The sequence below is a fragment of the Mastigoproctus giganteus genome, chromosome 7 (genome assembly GCF_048544385.1).
Source record: "Mastigoproctus giganteus isolate SK-2022 chromosome 7, ASM4854438v1, whole genome shotgun sequence".
Classification (NCBI taxonomy): domain Eukaryota; kingdom Metazoa; phylum Arthropoda; class Arachnida; order Uropygi; family Thelyphonidae; genus Mastigoproctus; species Mastigoproctus giganteus.
In genome coordinates this window covers 203,777,970-203,795,879 of record NC_143581.1, presented here as the reverse complement: position 1 = coordinate 203,795,879, position 17,910 = coordinate 203,777,970, and the positions used below count along the sequence as shown (strand labels likewise).

The following is a 17,910-nucleotide window of genomic DNA, read 5'->3' as shown; positions in this document are numbered from 1 at the left end:
CAGTCTTCATTGTTAACAAGTACCTCTAGAAATAGGCATGCTGTGATTTTTGTATTAAAATTCTCTTGCAGGCTTTGTAGTGACATAGGTAATCAAAAGTTTAACTCTGTGCCATGTACATTTAAACCAGATTAATGCATATGCTGACACAGTAGAAAGGACTGATCCTGAGCTCGCAATGTTTGGCTTCAAATCAAATGTAAATTTTACAAATTCAACAAAATCTAATATGCAGTGAAGTGTCCTTTCCTGATCTGGTCTGGTATTTCACATGAGGAATAACTGCAAGTTAGATTGAGGGCACCATGAATAATAAAAGACACTTCTTTTCAGAAAAGTATATCCTATAAAAAGATTTGAGAATCTTAGTTGAAAGAAAATGCCATTTATACAGGAAGCCTAATTTTTTCATTGATATTGACAAAATTTGTAAACCAATTAAAGATATTATAAACTTCATTATTTAAAAAAATTAGAAATCACAAGTAAGGATGATATTGGTATAACTGAGGTTTGCCATGTATCTTCATAAGAAAAATAATGGGATAATGTGTCAGCTGATTAATGTAATGGGCTCTGGTTTGATACCACTTTGGTGTGTTTTATTTTTTTAATGAAAATCTGCAATAAAATGAACATGTTTTTTTGTTTATTTTATTAATTTGTTTATGACTAAAAGCAATTGGTAACTTTTAAACATTAAAATTATTCCTGTTCCATTTTATATTGTTGATATTTTAGAAAAAAAACAGTTAAAATTTTAGCTGAAACTCACTTTGGAAATTGCAGGCAGAACCTATAAGAGAAATGTCATTTTAGTGTGTACTTTTATAGGTATGATACTTCAGTGTGATGCATATCTGTATTTCATACTGTGGGCTATGGTTCAATTATCAAGTTATATTTCTTCTATGATAATATGTTAATATGTAATTTAAGTCTAGTAAAGTAAATTTGAATGTAAAGATTATAACTGAAGCAACAATTTCTTCATAAAAGTTTCACATATTTCAGCTAGTTGTTCTTTATTAGTATTGTACTTATATAATGCTTCAAACATTCTATTATAGCAAAAGAACATGTGTGCCATCATCTATTAAAACTGTGTATACTATTATCTGGAAGCATAAGGTGATGGAAGTACATACTGGAAAAATAAAAAAAAAATTATGTTAACAAATGCATTATTTTAACTGTATGTGAAAACCTTGGAAAACAAATTCATTAAATCAAAGAAAAGAAAAATGTATGCAGTATTATCATATAATTATTAAATTAAGATTAAATACCTTTATATCACAAGAACTACTGTTACCGATATGCAAGAAAAAATAAAAAAAATAATTAACAACTGGAAATTAAAGGAATTAAATTAAAGGAAAACAAATTTACAAACTTATCCATGAAAGCAAAGAAGCACAAGTAATAAGTAAACCAGTTTTCATCCTTTCTCTTGAAATACATGTGTAACCTATGATTCATCTTGTATGTATTGGTACAATCTTATTTCAGATAACTTTAATATCAATAACTTACCTGATTTCCACACAACAAATCACCAGAGTTATTAAACTCTGGTGATTTGTTGTGTGGAAATCAGGTAAGTTATTGAAAAGAGAAAATTTTTAAAAAACTATTTAAAAAAAACATTAAATGTTGAAGCTTCAGAGCCTGTAATGTTTAGTAATTTTTTAATATCTCAAAGTTTTATGCAAATATATTTAATAAAACTGTTCAGATATCAGTGAAATGTGTGGTAGGTAGGGACTAATTCTACTTGTGACTTTAAACAAATTAACCCATTTGTTCATCTGTCAAATAATCAAAAAAATTTCAGTAATTTTTACTTGGAATTTTATTTGGGAACTTTACTGCTATTTCACAAGTAAATATTTGGATTGTTGTATCATATATATACAGTATACATATATTATTGATAGTCCTAAATGATAAAACAATTCAGTGATCTGACAACTCCTACCTCTATTAATATTCTTATAACTTTGAAAGTTTAACACAGCATGATAACCTTGAAATCCTAATACTTTTCTTCTGGATAAAACATGTTTTCAATATAAAAAATATGTCCATAATGAATTACTTATGCATGAATAAGTACTACAAATAGGCTGAAGAAATATTATACTATCTATACTGTTATACAAGAAAGAGGTGTAAATAATAATCACCAGAATTAAATTTCAAGCACGAATAAATTTTGTTGGTAAACATTTTAAAGAAGTTAAAAATTCCTCACAGGTACTTCCAAAATTCATCTTAACATAAAATATATACATTTCTAAAAATGCAAATATCTAAAAGTATAACAGTGAACACTTATTAGAATAATGACAAATCATCTTTTTCAACATTGTTTTCATTATTCATATATTTCAATTTAAAGAACTTCAAAAATTAACAAAGAAAGGATATTTATCAAAGACAAGAAAAATCTTTCATATTTAATTAAAATATAAATACTCTCTTCAAAGGTAATGAAAATATGGTAATTCTCAGCACTGCAATATTTTGTCAAAACATTTAAAAATGTTATAACAAAATATGTTATGACAAAAAAAATGACATAATATATTACAGAAAACATAACACAGTGAGTGCTGGCTAATTTTAATGTTGATTATTGTTATCAACAGCTTATAATAAAAAATGAAAATCCAAAGCCAGTTATATTATAATGTATGTAAATTCTACCACTTTATATGACGCTACCACTGTTTATTGTTATTTTTTGTTTCAATTAGGAGAAATGTCTTCCAGGCTAAATAATGTTTATGACCTTGTTGCATGGAAGCAGTACCTTTTAACTTCAAATCTCTGCAACATCTGTAATCTTCAGGAAAAGCAGGAGTGCCAGAGAGATATTGTAGTTATATAAGTAGAGTACTATATATACTGTACTGGATAATAAATGAAGATTGGTAAGATAAACCACTTTTCATTTTGTCAAAAAAAAAAAAAAAAACAACAACACACTCTGTTTGTCATCAGCCACTTGATGTTATCAATTTTGAAAACCAAATGTGATCACAATAAGCGGCATCCACTGTACCAACACACTACAATGATTTGGGTCTAAAGGTTATATGGATTCTTGGTATTGATAATTTGAAAACCCACTGATTTTAAAAACTCATAATTAGAATTGAAGAAAGCATGTGATATATACTTATTACTGCTACTATGTTCTAAATGAGAAATATTTCATTACTGATAAACATGAATTTAATTGCATATTATGCTCTTTGAGGAAGAGGAGATTGCTTCAACTGTAGGATAATAGACCTCATTCTTGAGGTGTCTTTTGTGCTTCTTGATGATTTTGGATTAAAATCACACAGTCGAGCAATATGTTCCCATTCTTGACCAGGAATCTCTGCATCTTGTTCCTTTGCCCATTCTTTTTCAGCATTTCTGAAATTGCAAAAAAAAAAAAAAAAAAAGAGAAAGCATGTAACTATTCTTTAAAAGTTTATTAATTTTTTAATTAAAAAATAATTCACTATTCAAGCTCTAATATATGTGTGCACACAAAAAAAAACCATCACTATTGTTATATTCATAACATCATCCAAATCTATTTTTACAGGTTAGTCCTCCTGTACTATCAGCCTTCCATGATATTCTATTTTCTGTTAGATTTTTAGATGTAGCCAGAGTAACCTCTCTTCCTTCCTTTTGATCACTTACTGTTGATTTCTGCAACAAATATCTGTTTGGCTATTTGTTTCCAAAATCTTTTCTGAGTTCCTCATTTGTAATGCCATTGCTTACATCTGTTTCCATTTACTTTTCTTAAAAGTTTCATTTATAAAGATTCAAAATTTTGATCATTTACTCTATTTCTTATGCAGCTATCAGCTTGGGTTAAAATAGGCTTAAAAAACTTTGTTATAAACAACTAATCCTGTCTTTTTGTTGATTTCTGGCTTCCTACAGTTTTACTTATTGTTTATTTTTATGTGGAACCTTCCATCCATTAATGATTGTTCCAAGATACATAAAATTATAAATTTGTTCTAATTTTTGGTTGTGTAGTCTGCTATCAAAATTTTCCTTGTTTCTCCTAATCTTCATAAGTTTTGCTTTTGTGTACCTAATTTTCATGATGAATTTGCTGAAACCTTTATCTAATTTATTCAGAAATTCTTAAAGACATGCAAGCTACTAATTAACAGCATAATATCATCCACATACAATTTTTATCTCTCTCAGACAAAACTTTATCAGTAACTTGCATTCTTTTTATTAAATAGTCTTTGAAAATTACAAAAATTGATGGTATTTTGTGGTTTTCAAAATCAAATCCTGAATAAAGGTTCTTGTAATGTTCTCATGACTTTTTTAATGACTATAATTTGTATAATTCTCATGACTATAATTTGTATTAGTGTAAAAATTTAACACCTGACAATCCCTCTTTGCCTAAAATCTTGACTGTTCTTCCCCAAGATTACATTCAACAATACTTTTACCCCTCTTTTTTAAGACACCTGCACAGATTTTACCCAATAGATTAAGGAGTGAAATTTCTCTGTAATTTCCATATTCAGCTTTATTTTCCTTTTTTAAGTATAGATACAATCAATTAATGCCTTGCTCCAATTTCTGGAAGGTCCTTTGTAAATGACCTCTGGATGATGTGATATAAACACCATGATGCTATTCTCTTTCCAGTTTTCAGCATTGCATTTAAAGTCTGATTTCATCAACACCTGCTACCATTCCTTACTTGATATTTTCCACAACTTCTATCCCAATAATAGAAATAGTTATCAAAAATTTTCCTTGTTTCAATACATTCTAAAAAAATATTCAAATGTTCATTTGTCTTATCCTTTTCTTCAGCAATGTCTTCAGATTCTTCATTTAGCAAATCACCAAAATATTTATGCCATGATTCTAAAATACTCTTCACCATTATTACTTTTGATTAATTTAGTTATGGTTTTTTCCCTTGTTCTGAGGTTTTTAATTAAACATCAAAGAATTTTTTCGCCTTGCAAGTTTATATTTTCCAAGATTTTATATATTTTATTTTTATTATATTTTATATATTCCAAGATTTTTTTCAGCCTCTTTTTTCCATATCTTAACCCCCTCATATCTTTCTTTATATTCCAGTAAGGACTTATTAGTTTCATTTGTCAAAATTTTCTAAATATTTATTTTTTTCTAACCACCTCTTTAACTTCTTGGATCCCCCAGAGTGTTTTCAATTTCCTATCTTTAAACTTTTTCTACCACATACCTCTTTTTCAGAGGCTTGTTCAACGTGCCACAATTTTTGAATGTTGAGAAATCCTCAACATAAAGAAATGTAAATAATGGTTGAAAAGTAACAGTCTAGAATTCATAGCTAAAAGTGAACACTTACTTTTGGGTTGAGCACTGTAAACAAAACTCCAAATTTTATTGAAAGTTTATTCTATGTATAAACTAACCTCAACATAAGGAAAAAATAAATAAAAATATGTACCATGCTATAAACAGAAATCAACAAATGGCTGATGTAATAGCCCAGACTTCAATCAGCCAATAGAATCAAGCAGTTCATTTTACGTGCCTTTACTTTTACTCCACTTTGTATACTGACCATTTAAGAACGACTGCTGATATGCATTACATTACATTGACGAATATGTTAAGAGACCTAACATGTTCATCAATGCAGCGAACATGTTAAGATCCTTAATTTTTTTTCATTTTCATCTAATATCATGTTGACATCAGAATACCATTTAACTTCTGAGAAAGATGGTGTCTATATTTAATGCTTCTTTGCAAATCTGAGAGCTTTTCAATTTTTTGTCCATTTTAAAACTTTTTTTATATCTTTTATTTTCGATACTAATTATAATTTTTTATTGTCCAAAGTAAGACAATGGTCACTTTCAATCTTAGATCCTCTATAACGTTCAGCTATGTTTAAGATCCTTTTCTTCAAATGATATAATCAATTACACTTTTCGTGTTTCTATTTTTCTTCCCTTCCCCATTGTTTTAATTGTGTTATCTTTATATTGAAATAATGTGTTTGTAATTAAAAGAATCACTTGAACGGAATTTTAGTAGCCATTTACCATTATTTTTATGTTTACCTTTCTCTTCAAATTTTCCTAAAATATCTCTGTACACGTAATTGTCATTTCCTATCCTATCAAAATGGGCAATACTATTATTTAGTTTCTTTTGTTCTTTCAACAATATTAAAGAATTTTATTTCATCTTCTCTTAAGCCATCAACTGGGCACTACATACATGCCGACCGGGCTAGCCGAGTGGGTAAAGTACCTGCCCGGCAACCCAAAGGTCGCGGGTTCGATTCCCGCCTCGGGCTTGGATCAAAGTACAGCAAAAACCTTGGGAGGTGCAATATGGCCACAGAAGCCGATGCGCCAACAACTACCAAATCAAAAAAAAAAAAAAAAAAACTACATACATACAAATTTCATTATCCAGCCTATAAATTATGGCTTCCCACCAACCAATTAAAAATTCTTCTACAAAATATCTGGAAAGTTACTGCTATACTGGTATACTTTATTTTCAGAATAAAGTCAGTGTAATCTCAATATAACATGGGTGTCAGGTGACAACTTTAACACCATGTTATAAGCAAAGCGAATTAGAGCTGAAATTTTACTATTTTTCCTCAGTTTATTTTTAACAAAAATATACACTTTTTAAAATAAAGTATTTATTTATTTAGTAAATAAATACTTCATTTACCAATGTTTTATGAGTATACAGACTAAAAGAAAGCATTAAAGGTTATATCATTCCATTTACATTGTACTAATATACAATGCTATTATGGATTTATATGTTTTGAAGTTATGAACTTATCTTTCTTCATTTATTACATCTGTAAAAACAGATGCAATAGACGAAGATGTTCACTATCACTCTGATGTTCTAACCATGCCATCATCTCATTAATGTTTTCAAGCATTATTAATTTCTGGTGTTTTTCCTTACATGAGCCATTCACATTATCTCATCTTCCCTAGGTCACCGACCTTCTGTTTGTCAATTGCCTTCCCACTGTTGACAGAGGCTGTGATTTCTTCTTTGCTCAGGTAATGTGCAACTGAAGCTTCCACCAAGTCCGTTACAAGCAGCCTTTGCTTCTTGTTCTGAAAATGCTGCTAAGCTAATTCAAGGTATTATTAGTGATCTCATCTTTTCCAATACATTTTTTCCAGCAGTTTTTAATTGCTGTTGGGCTTACTTTTCCCATGCTAATCCAATATTGTATGCAATGTCTTCCAGTTAATGTTTTCAGAATTTCTAGAACCTGAATTTCTGAGTTCACAACACCAACTCACCATGACAGCAGGCTTCAAAGGCTTGAATAATGCCCTGATTATTAACATTAGCAGAGGCATATGATGCAAGAAAGCAAGCTTATGCGGCATCAGCCAAAAAAAAAAAAAAAAAAAAACCGCTCCCATTTCACCCCCCTGTTTGTTCCAAATACCTGTCCAGCTGAGCCTTAAATTTATTTAGGCTATCAACTTCCACAACAAAGGATGGAGTCTGTTCCACCAGCCAACAACCCGCTGGCTAAAGGAAAACTTCAGCACATCTATCCTACATCTGTCTTTCCTCAATTTGAATTTATGCCCTCTCAGGTGATTATTCTGAGGAAGAGGAAGAATCCCATCAGCATTGGGCAAGCTCAAACCATTCAAGGCTTTATACACCTCAATCAGATCACCTTGCAGGTGCCGTCTCCAGACACTGTAATTTGCAAAACTTAAGCCTTTCTTTGTAAGAGCAACCCTTTGTTCCATTCACTAACCTTGTTGCCCTTCTCTGTACTCGTTCCAACAGCTCTACATCCTTCTTAAAATGAGGCCTCCAGACCTGTATACAATACTCAAGGTGTGGCCTGACCATTGCCTTATACAAGGGGATAATCACCTCCTTATCCCTGTTAGAAAAATTCCTGTATATCACTGACAAGACACCATGATCTACTCTTGTAGACCGCCTGCACTGCTCATAAAACTTCATATCTGCCTGCGCAATTACCCCCAGGTCCTTTTCGTTCTCTACCACTGTCAGTGTAGTACCACAGAGTTACTCTGGGGTTACTGCTTCTCATATGTAGTACTTAACATTTGTCAATGTTAAACTTCATTTCCCATCTCTCAGCCCACCTGCTCAACTTTTCTAGATCCTGTTGCAGCACCGTACTGTCATTAGTGTCCTTAACAACCCTGCCAACCTTTGTATTGTCTGCAAACTTAGACATTAAGCCTGATATACCATCATCAATATCATTTATAAATACAGAAAACAACAATGGAATCAACACTGAACCCCGAGGGATTCCACTAATAACATTAGTCCAAGATGAGCAGTGTCCATTGATTACCACTGTCTTCTCTCACTCAACCATTCCTTTATCCATAGCAGCAATTTGCCTCCAATGCCACACTGCTCCAATTTGTGCAGAGTCTCCCATGTGCAACAATATCAAAAGCCTTTCTAAGATCTAAACATATAATATCAAAGTTATTCCCTGCATCCAGTTTTGTGACTGCATCATAGTATCCAATCAAATTAGTCAGAGAAGACCAATTCCCCTTAACAAACCCATGTTGTGTCCGATCTATAACTGAAGTCTTGTTTTTTTTTTTTTTTTTTTTTGTAGTTATTGGCGCATCGGCTTCTGTGGCCATAGTGCACCTCACAAGGTTTTTGCAGTACTTTGATCCAAGCCCGAGGTGGGATTCGAACCCGCGACCTTTGGGTTGCCAGGCAGGCACTTTACTCATCCGGCTAGCCTGGTCGGCCTGAAGTCTTGTCTGGACGATCCTGCATTGCTTCTTTAACCAGTCCCTCCATTAATTTCTCTGGAACAGAATTTAAACTAACAGGTCTATAATCCTCCTTTGCGAATTGGGGTCACATTTGCACATCTCCAGTCCATGGGTACCTCCCCTGAGTCCAGGGAAGCTCTCATAATTATGGCTAAGGGTTTGCCTACTTCCTTTGCTGCCTTCTTTAATAAAATTGGATAGATCCCACCACCCCAGGTGCCTTTCTAATGTTTATCTTCAAAAATTTCTCCTCTACTTTCCTCTCAGTTATTACAAAATCATCTAGCTCACTGCCAGTTTAGCTCACCTCTGGCATTCCTCTCCCTGAAAAACTCCTCATGTGTGAATGTAGATGCAAAATACTCATTTAGTTTGATAGCCATCTGAGCAGGATCATCAACAGTTGAACCATTGATATCCAGTGGACCAATCTGATTCATCCCCTTCCTTTTAGAGTTTACATAAGTAAAGAACTCTTTGCTGTTTTTCTTTGCATCCTTTGGCAAAGATTTCTCATAATCTGCCTTTGCTTGCCTAACCTCCTTTGTTTACAGACCATTTTATAACTATCATAGGCTTCCATGTCACCCATTAATTTATATGTATCCCGTGCATTTTTCTTCTCTGCCACATGTCTCATTAGTTCATCTGACATCCATTTAGGCCTAAACCTTGAACAATATTTCTTAGTTGGTATGTAAAGCCTAGTAGCTTCCAAGATAAATTCTTTGAATGCTTCCCATTTTGAATTGGCCATTGGTAACATCATCAGTTGGTCCCATCGTATAGAATTTAAATACTGTCTCAGACCACCATAGTCACCTTTATGAAAGCAAAAACCCTTCCCTTTATCCTTGATAGTTTTTACCTCTTTGAGTAAATCCCACTTCAGCACACTGTGATCACTGCCACCTAGTGGTTTCTTTATCTGCAGATTTTTAATGCATGAAGAATCACTACTGATAATCAGATCAAGAGTATTACTCCCTCTAGTTGCCTCCCGAAAATGCTGATGTAGAAAACAATCATCCAATAAATCCACAAAAAAGCCTTGCCAGTGTGCAGTGTGTGACCAACCCACAAATTCCAGTCAATATCCGGGGAATTAAAATCTCCCATTATAACACTCTTGGATTTAATGGCCCACTATTTCCCTGTATAGTTTTTTATTATACTCACCAGTCATTAGGTCTATAACACACTCCTACTCTCAATTTTTATTTCCCAGTGCTTATGTCACACCAAACTGACTCAACACTGCACTGTCCAGCACCCAACTAGTGCCCAAATCAGTTCATTGAAAATGGGCAATAGACAGGATCTCATGGACTTCTGAAGAAGTACAACTGTATTTCTTTGGATGGCTGTAACTCATGGAATGTTCAAAGACTAGCATAACTTGAGTCTTTAACAGAAAACAACCATGAATATATATAACTGTAGTTGAAAATGTAAGGTGACAGAGTGAAATGATCAACATCTACAGTTGATTATCAAGTATAATCATTACCAAATGATGCAATAATTATTCTCAGCATTTAATGCAGGAACATCAGTAGAGGTAGGAGACCTTCACAGAGGCCGCTGATTCTGGACATCAACTGGAAAATATAGCTGTAATGGTTAGAAATGCAAAGGACAGGTGCAGGTTGATTGGCAACAAGTAATGTGTTTTGATGAGTCTTAATTTATGCTTTTTAGCACTAACAGAAGAGTGCATATTTGGAGGAAACCAGGGTAGGCAGCAGAGTCATCCTTATACCTAAAGTACAGCTTGAGGAGGTGTAATTTTTTTTTTTTTTTTTTTTTTTTTGATTTGGTAGTTGTTGGCGCATCGGCTTCTGTGGCCATATTGCACCTCCAAAGGTTTTTGCAGTACAGTGATCCAAGCCCGAGGCGGGAATCGAACCCGCGACCTTTGGGTTGCCGGGCAGGTACTTTACCCACTCGGCTAGCCCGGTCGGCAGGAGGTGTAATGGTGTGGGCCATACTTTCATGGCATATCCCTGTTCCATTCCCTGATCCCAATGGAGGGCACCATGGCTGAGCATATCTAAATATCACTGAGGATCAGGTATACCTAGCAATGCTGCATGTTAATCCCTATGGAAAAGAGACACTCACAAGAGGAACATGTAGAAGTTAAGCATCTGTGGGATGAACTGGAACTCCAGGAATCAAGGACAGGTTTTTTTTTTTTTTACAATAACGATCCAATATTCCTCACTCCATATTTCATCACCTTGCCACGGAGTTTTGGAAGTGGTCCAACACACTATTAGTTCAGGTTCTAATACTTCTAATAAAGTAGTAAGTTAGTGTAGGTTTGCTAATTGCACTTCTTTGCTATTTAAGCTTCTAATGTTTGTGGTACCTACCTTGATCATTATTTCTGTAGCATATTTAGCACTGCATGTCTTGGATCCCTGATAAGCACAGTAAGGAACCAGGACAATCTAGGTGATGTCCCAGCCAGTATAAGTACTCATAATAAGTATGCTAAATATAGATGGATGTGAAGACTATTATAAACAAGGAAAAAGGTTAATAATTAACGCTTCAGTTAATTAACTTTAAGTAGATTTCTAACACTTTGGTTGATAAACTTTAGGTAGATTTCTTTCCTGAAATCTGAACACCTTTGGGTCAAAGTGGAGAAGTGCTTAAGGAATGATCCATGGATGGTGAATTTCTTCCTGAATTTAAGACAGACCATTTCAGATTTTACACAGCATTGCCACCAAAATATTTTACAGGTTTGATGGACTATTCCATCTGCATTTTATGTTGCTTTTGTTGCTGGCAAGTGGATCAAGAACACAAATGATCTAGAATCTGTTCTTTACATTACCTTTATATCCAATAGTTTTGCTAAAATAGTGTAATAGAGTAAGTCCCCTACAGTAGTACAAAGTTGTTTTTTGTCACCTGCACTGTACTGCACTGCACCTTTATTGTGAATCCTTGGACAGAAAATCTGAAGAAAGATATAAGATAGAAAAAGTAACAAGTAAGGCATACAGTATTATATTCTGAATACTTGAACTAACCCAGTTACTTATACAAGCCCTTGCATAACATTATCATCATGAAAATGTGTCAAAAAAGAGTGTACCAAGCAGAATAGAAGTGTCGGGTTATATCAGTGATTCTATTTTATATATGATAATTTGTACACTTATTTACATTTTTATTGCAGGTGTATTATGTATAGATTTACATAAATTGTTTTATGCTCATAAAGTTACATTTTTATGTACTTTGTAAATTGTCATTCTCACTAATAAAAATACGAAAATATTTTAATTTGAAAGTGGTACATGCATGCATCTTTGCTTTCAGTTGCCATTTTGAAGAAAAACACTGAAAGTGCTTTGGGGAAGTTTTGGTCCCTCCAGTGATTTTTCTAATATCTTTAATGTTTAATGCCGTATGTTTAAAAAACTGCTGCAGCATCATGTGCTAATGGTGTCAAATCACAAATAAAAACTATGCAGAAAGGCGTAACAACAGAATAGGAATTTTATGACTGAGCAAAGCAAGAGTTAACAGATAAATGATCTCTATGCAAGCCATTTAATTTGTAACTAATACACTTTAATGGTCATTGTGAAAACATCTATACTATAATGGCATCAGTTTATGAGTGAGAGATGGGAAATAGTTAAAATACGAGCTTAAAAGAAATTCTATAAACAGATCGGCTGTCGGATTTTAGGCACATCAGCAATTATTCTGAAATTGTATATTATGTCTGTACTTGTAAAATAATAAGAGGAGTTTACCTCAATATAGTACGTAGAACACTTCCGTATGATACTCTCCAGAAATTAAAACAAAAAAATTGAAAACTTACATTAGAGTAAAAAATAAATAATTAAAAACCAAATTAACACAATTCAAATCAATTTAACAAAATTAAAAATTAAAAAGAATCTAACAAAAATATTCAAAACGATTTTCCTTCCTGAAGCTGACAACGCTTTTCGACCGTATGTCGTGATCACAGGAATGAAAATTCATTCTAGACTCAAATTTACATTGGAAAGAGAGGATACGGATACAAAGTCATTAAACTGTCTAAATTTCACGCTTACTCGGGACTTGAATAAAATACAATTTAGCATCTATCGAAAACCCACAAACACTAGTATGCTTCTACATTATAATAGCTATCACCCGTTCAACTACAAAAGATCGATTATCTTTAATCAATTTTTAAATGCCTATAAATATTCGACGACGGAATCTGCTTTGGGCTCAGAACAAATATTAACTAGCAGGTTCTTAAACAGGGGTTATCCCCTTGCCACAATAAACCGAATTAGGGTACAGGCTAAGGATAGGATACAAAATACTACACCAACCAACAATAGTAATATCAAAAATTACTTTATTTCTGTCCCATATGTTGGCACAAACAGCTTAATAGATTCTTTAAAGATAGCGAATTTAAAATTGTGGCCAGGCCAATACAGAAATTACACACTATACTGAACAATTGCTCGGTTCTTTCGCGTTTGCAACACAAATTAATGATCTGGTATATAACATTTATTGCGGTGATTGAAACTCGTCTTACCAAGGTTCGACGCGATTTTCTCTGAATATTCGTGGAAATCAACACGAAGCCTCAGTTCGTGCTTCTCGTTCAGCATCAGAATTAGCCTTTCGTGCCATTAACGAAAAGCACTTTTTTATTTAACGAGGCCAAAATACTTAATGTTCAACGTAATTATACGCGACTATTAATTGCAGAAACCATGGAAATTAAATCAAAAGAATTCTGTTAATGTTCGGCGGCCATACTTGATCTCCGATGCGTTGACCTTTATGCGCATGTGCGAAGACAAATAATCACTATTTAAATTTCAGGTTCAACCCTATTCGGTAATTTTCATTCCTGTGATCACGACATATGGTCGAAAAGCGTTGTCAGCTTCAGGAAGGAAAATCGTTTTGAATATTTTCGTTAGATTCTTTTTAATTTTTAATTGTGTTAAATTGGTTTTTAATTATTTATTTTTTACTCTAATGTAAGTTTTCGATTTTTTCATTTTAATTTCTGGAGAGTATCACACGGAAGTGTTCTACGTACTATATTGAGGTAAACTCCTCTTATTATTTTACAAATATTAATATCAACGTAGAACGTATTGAGTATTACAGCTATGATTCATACTATATAATTATGTCTGTACAAGTGTTTGTAGTCCAAATTGCAAATTGTGTGAGCCTGAAAAACAATAAATCAAGGGACACTACTATCTCTGCCTGAGATTAGCCAACTAGTTTCAACAGATGAGGCTTTTAAAATTCCTCAAGTCATTGGTAAGGCTCGAATCCAGACCTCCATATGAATGAGAAGTAGCAAAATCACTATACTGTCAGGAATGACTTTGAATACAGTTAATCCACAACAAATCAGTTACAGTACACATCTAGGGCTGTGCTGTGTCTTAATGTTTATGATAAGCACACGGCAACTGTGGCTATGGGGCATTAGCATATAGGATCTGTAAACTGCAACTAGGTTGCATGTAAATCAGAAGGAATCCTATAGCTTTGCCTGAGATCAACTAATTTCAACCAATTTTTGCTGCAATGTGCATCATGAATTGAATTCCGCACTTTTACAAATAGGTGACAAGTGGCAAAGTGACTAACTACCACCACTGCCACAGAGAACAAAACTGGCATCTAGAAAAACTGCATAGTATCGTGTGGAAAATATTATTGCAATTGAATAGCTGGTTTCATATTTAAATTTTTCAAAAATTACTTTTTAAAAAATTTAAAACTAATTTAAAAAGTAGTTTTTCTTTAAAAGTGTCAAATTTCTATAATTTTTCACTGATACTTCAGTTTGCGGAAAAAGAGTAGAAATGTAGTTAAAGTAAAGTGTGAACATCTACATACTCAGATGAGTAGGTACTCTGAATAGTGGAAGAGTATTCCAGTAACTTTCTGCATCATTGCAGGTAATGGAGCAAATAAATTTATGAAAGCAGAAGTTTGTTTAGAAATTTGTTAATTTGTTTGAAAGAAAATTGATTTTACAGACTAAAAAGGGAAGGAATGTCCATTAAATTAAAATTTTTTTTAAGATCAATTGTATCCCACATAAATGAAAATTTAAATGGTTACTCTGTATATGTATGTATTAAAAACTTTGAAATAAAGTTAAACAATAAAAAAACAAGCTTTCACTTACCTTGCCTTCATTGGTTGACATAAAGTACATAATTACTAGAATACAATGAAGATAATTTAGTGTAAGCACATAGTGGTGACTGGAAAAACTTTTTTTATATTGGAGCTAAGAAGCCAAGGGTAAGATACTGATGAATCTCCAGTCAGACTCTTTAAAAACTTAAGCTTAGCCTTGCTTTTTACAATCTGATGTTTTTTTTTTTTTTTTGCTTTTGTTATTCCTCACAGATGCAGGACAGACACATCAGAGTCTAACAGCTTTAAGTTCTATACAATACTCAGATGCACGTTTCTTTTCGCCAGTTTACTTAACAGCCATGATGATACACTGTGAGGTTATAATGAAGAAAGAGGACACAATATAAGTGAGCTTATCCAGAAACAAACTGAGATGCTTGCCGTTGTCTCTTGTGACTCATGAGTTCCTGGTTTCCCTATCTCATAAATATGTTACGGGTAATATGATAAATCGGAAAGTATACATAATTACCAGCTATTATGTATAATTCCCAATAATATTGGAGAATATGCTTAATTTATCAAACATACCAGATATTATGAATAATCTCCAATGCTTACTGGTAATATTGATTAATTGAAAATAGATGCCAACAGAATACAAAAAAAAATCAAAGTTTAATGTTATTTATTATTACAAGATAAACTATGATGACATTTTGAATTGCACAGTTTATTACTATTTCTACAACTACATTTATTACTGTTGCATTTTCCTTTACAATTACATTTTTTTGTAACCTTGACCACCAAATATGGAAAACTACTTAATACACTCCCGCAAAGATAATTCTGAGTCTGGAACTTCCACGACACTTATAAATTTTTCATGGCATATAAAAAACTCATTTCTGGTATAAACATTGGCCAATTTCTCTTTCTTTGTACCCAATTTATATAGTCCACTATTGTCAATATCCATAATAACTGCCAAGCAATTTCTTGGGTCACTTCTGACTCTGTCAACATCAGGAATTCTTATACGTACCGTATCCCCTACTTTTCCAGTAGGAAACTTTTTGTTAGACACGTTTATCATTTTTTTAGCTTGTATTTTAAGATTTTCTTTTACTATTTTACGTTTTCTATATATTTGTGCTTTCCTATTCGCAACAATATTATCCAAGTCCTTGTTATTCTCTTTAATATTCTCCTTATTCTCCTCAACGTTCTTCATATTCTCTTCAACGTTCTTCATATTCTCCTCAATGTTCTCCATATTCTCCTCAACTTTCTCCATATTCTCCTCAACTTTCTCCATATTCTCCTCAACTTTCTCCATATTCTCTTCAATGTTCTCCATTATATTGTCATTTTCAATTCTCTTTATGCTAGTGTCTCCTGCAATCTCTCCAGAATCATAAATATTTGATTCCTTTTCTATCATATGATCATTTTTAATTGCTTCATTATGTTTTCTAGTTCTTCCTCTTCTTTTAAATTAACAACAACTTCTTTGGGAAGCCATGAGGTTTTGAGGCCAATTTTAATGGGAGAACCAAACATAGCTTCATAAGGACTGCATTTAATTCCTTGGTGATATGCTCTATTTTTCATTAATTGAACAAATCGTAATCCTTCACTCCAGTTGCGTGTTTCATTAGTTTCTAGCCACGTACTCAATATATTCTCTATGTCCTGGTTTGCACGTTTGACAGAACCTTGACTCTGGCTGTGCCGAGGTTTACCACATACAATTTTGAGTTCTTCCCAAGAAGAACATAATTCTTCGATAACTTTATTCGCAAATTCGCGACCGTTATCGCTTTGAAGGATAGAAGGAGCTCCAAAAATAGTAAATATATCCAATAAAACATAAGCAACTTCTTCAGCACATTTGCTTTTTAAGGGACGCAATTGTACATATTTTGTTAGGTGGTCTTGATATACAAGAATAAATTTGTATCCCTTGTCTTGCTGACTTTGCATGTCAATCAGGTCTACCTGACACCTACTATTCATTTCATTAAACACCATTGGCTTAACCACTAAGCTTTTTTAGGAACTTTACTTTTCTTCTGACAAGGCTCACATAAGTTTAAATATACCATTACAGACTCAGCGGTTATATTTTTATACTTTTTTTGAATCTTGTTCATCATCCGATTTCTTCCCCCACGGCCAATAGCTATATGAATATTATGTATTGTATCAAAAATTTCCTCCGTGCAGACATAATATTTTATGCTTTGGTTATTTTCTTGAACAGGGTAAATCAATTTATTACAATCACCTACTTTAATTATATCATAGCGCTTGAGTCTTTGGTAATCTGCTTGAGTTTTCCCTGTGGTTTTCAATTTTAGTGCAAAAATGTCATTTATCAGCTGTATATATTTTTCTTTCGTTATAAAACCTTTGTTACTGCATTTTGTTTCTATTACTTTCATTAAATTTGCAGTAAAACTTTCTTTCATTCTTTCAATGGTATCCATAACCGTTACACTTTGGCAAACTACAAAAATTTTCATTACACGTTAATTTCTAATTGTTTTTCAAAGAAAACTTACCTATGGACATAAACTAAATACGTTTAACTTTATCTATAAGTATAACGTTGCATTAAACGGTAAGAATGCAGACTCAGTGGTCGTTCTAGTTCAGCCCAACAACACTGCACTAAACGGTAGAAATGTAGACACAGTGCTCGTTCTCGTTCAGCCCAACAGCGCTGCACTAACTAAATGGTGGTTTAGAAGCGGCTAGTCGGCTAGACAGTGCACAGAAGCACTTCTGTTCATTTCATTCATATGATTTCTCTGTCCTATTTATCAAATACACCAGCGAGTGCTGGAGAATATGTAAAATGACTGGTATATTTAATAAA

General features: G+C 33.0%; 1 protein-coding gene across 1 annotated transcript in view; it reads right to left on the bottom strand.

Annotated features, from left to right (window-relative positions):
• Positions 1-1,837: 1,837 nt before the first annotated feature.
• The window catches only part of LOC150083602 (clathrin light chain-like), a 79,285-nt gene continuing 63,212 nt past the window's right edge, over positions 1,838-17,910 (bottom strand). Inside the window, exon 5 of the mRNA XM_090378083.1 lies at positions 1,838-3,432. Coding sequence (XP_090234209.1) covers positions 3,255-3,432 — 178 coding nt within the window. The 3' untranslated portion in view covers positions 1,838-3,254. The remainder of the gene's footprint in view (positions 3,433-17,910) is intronic.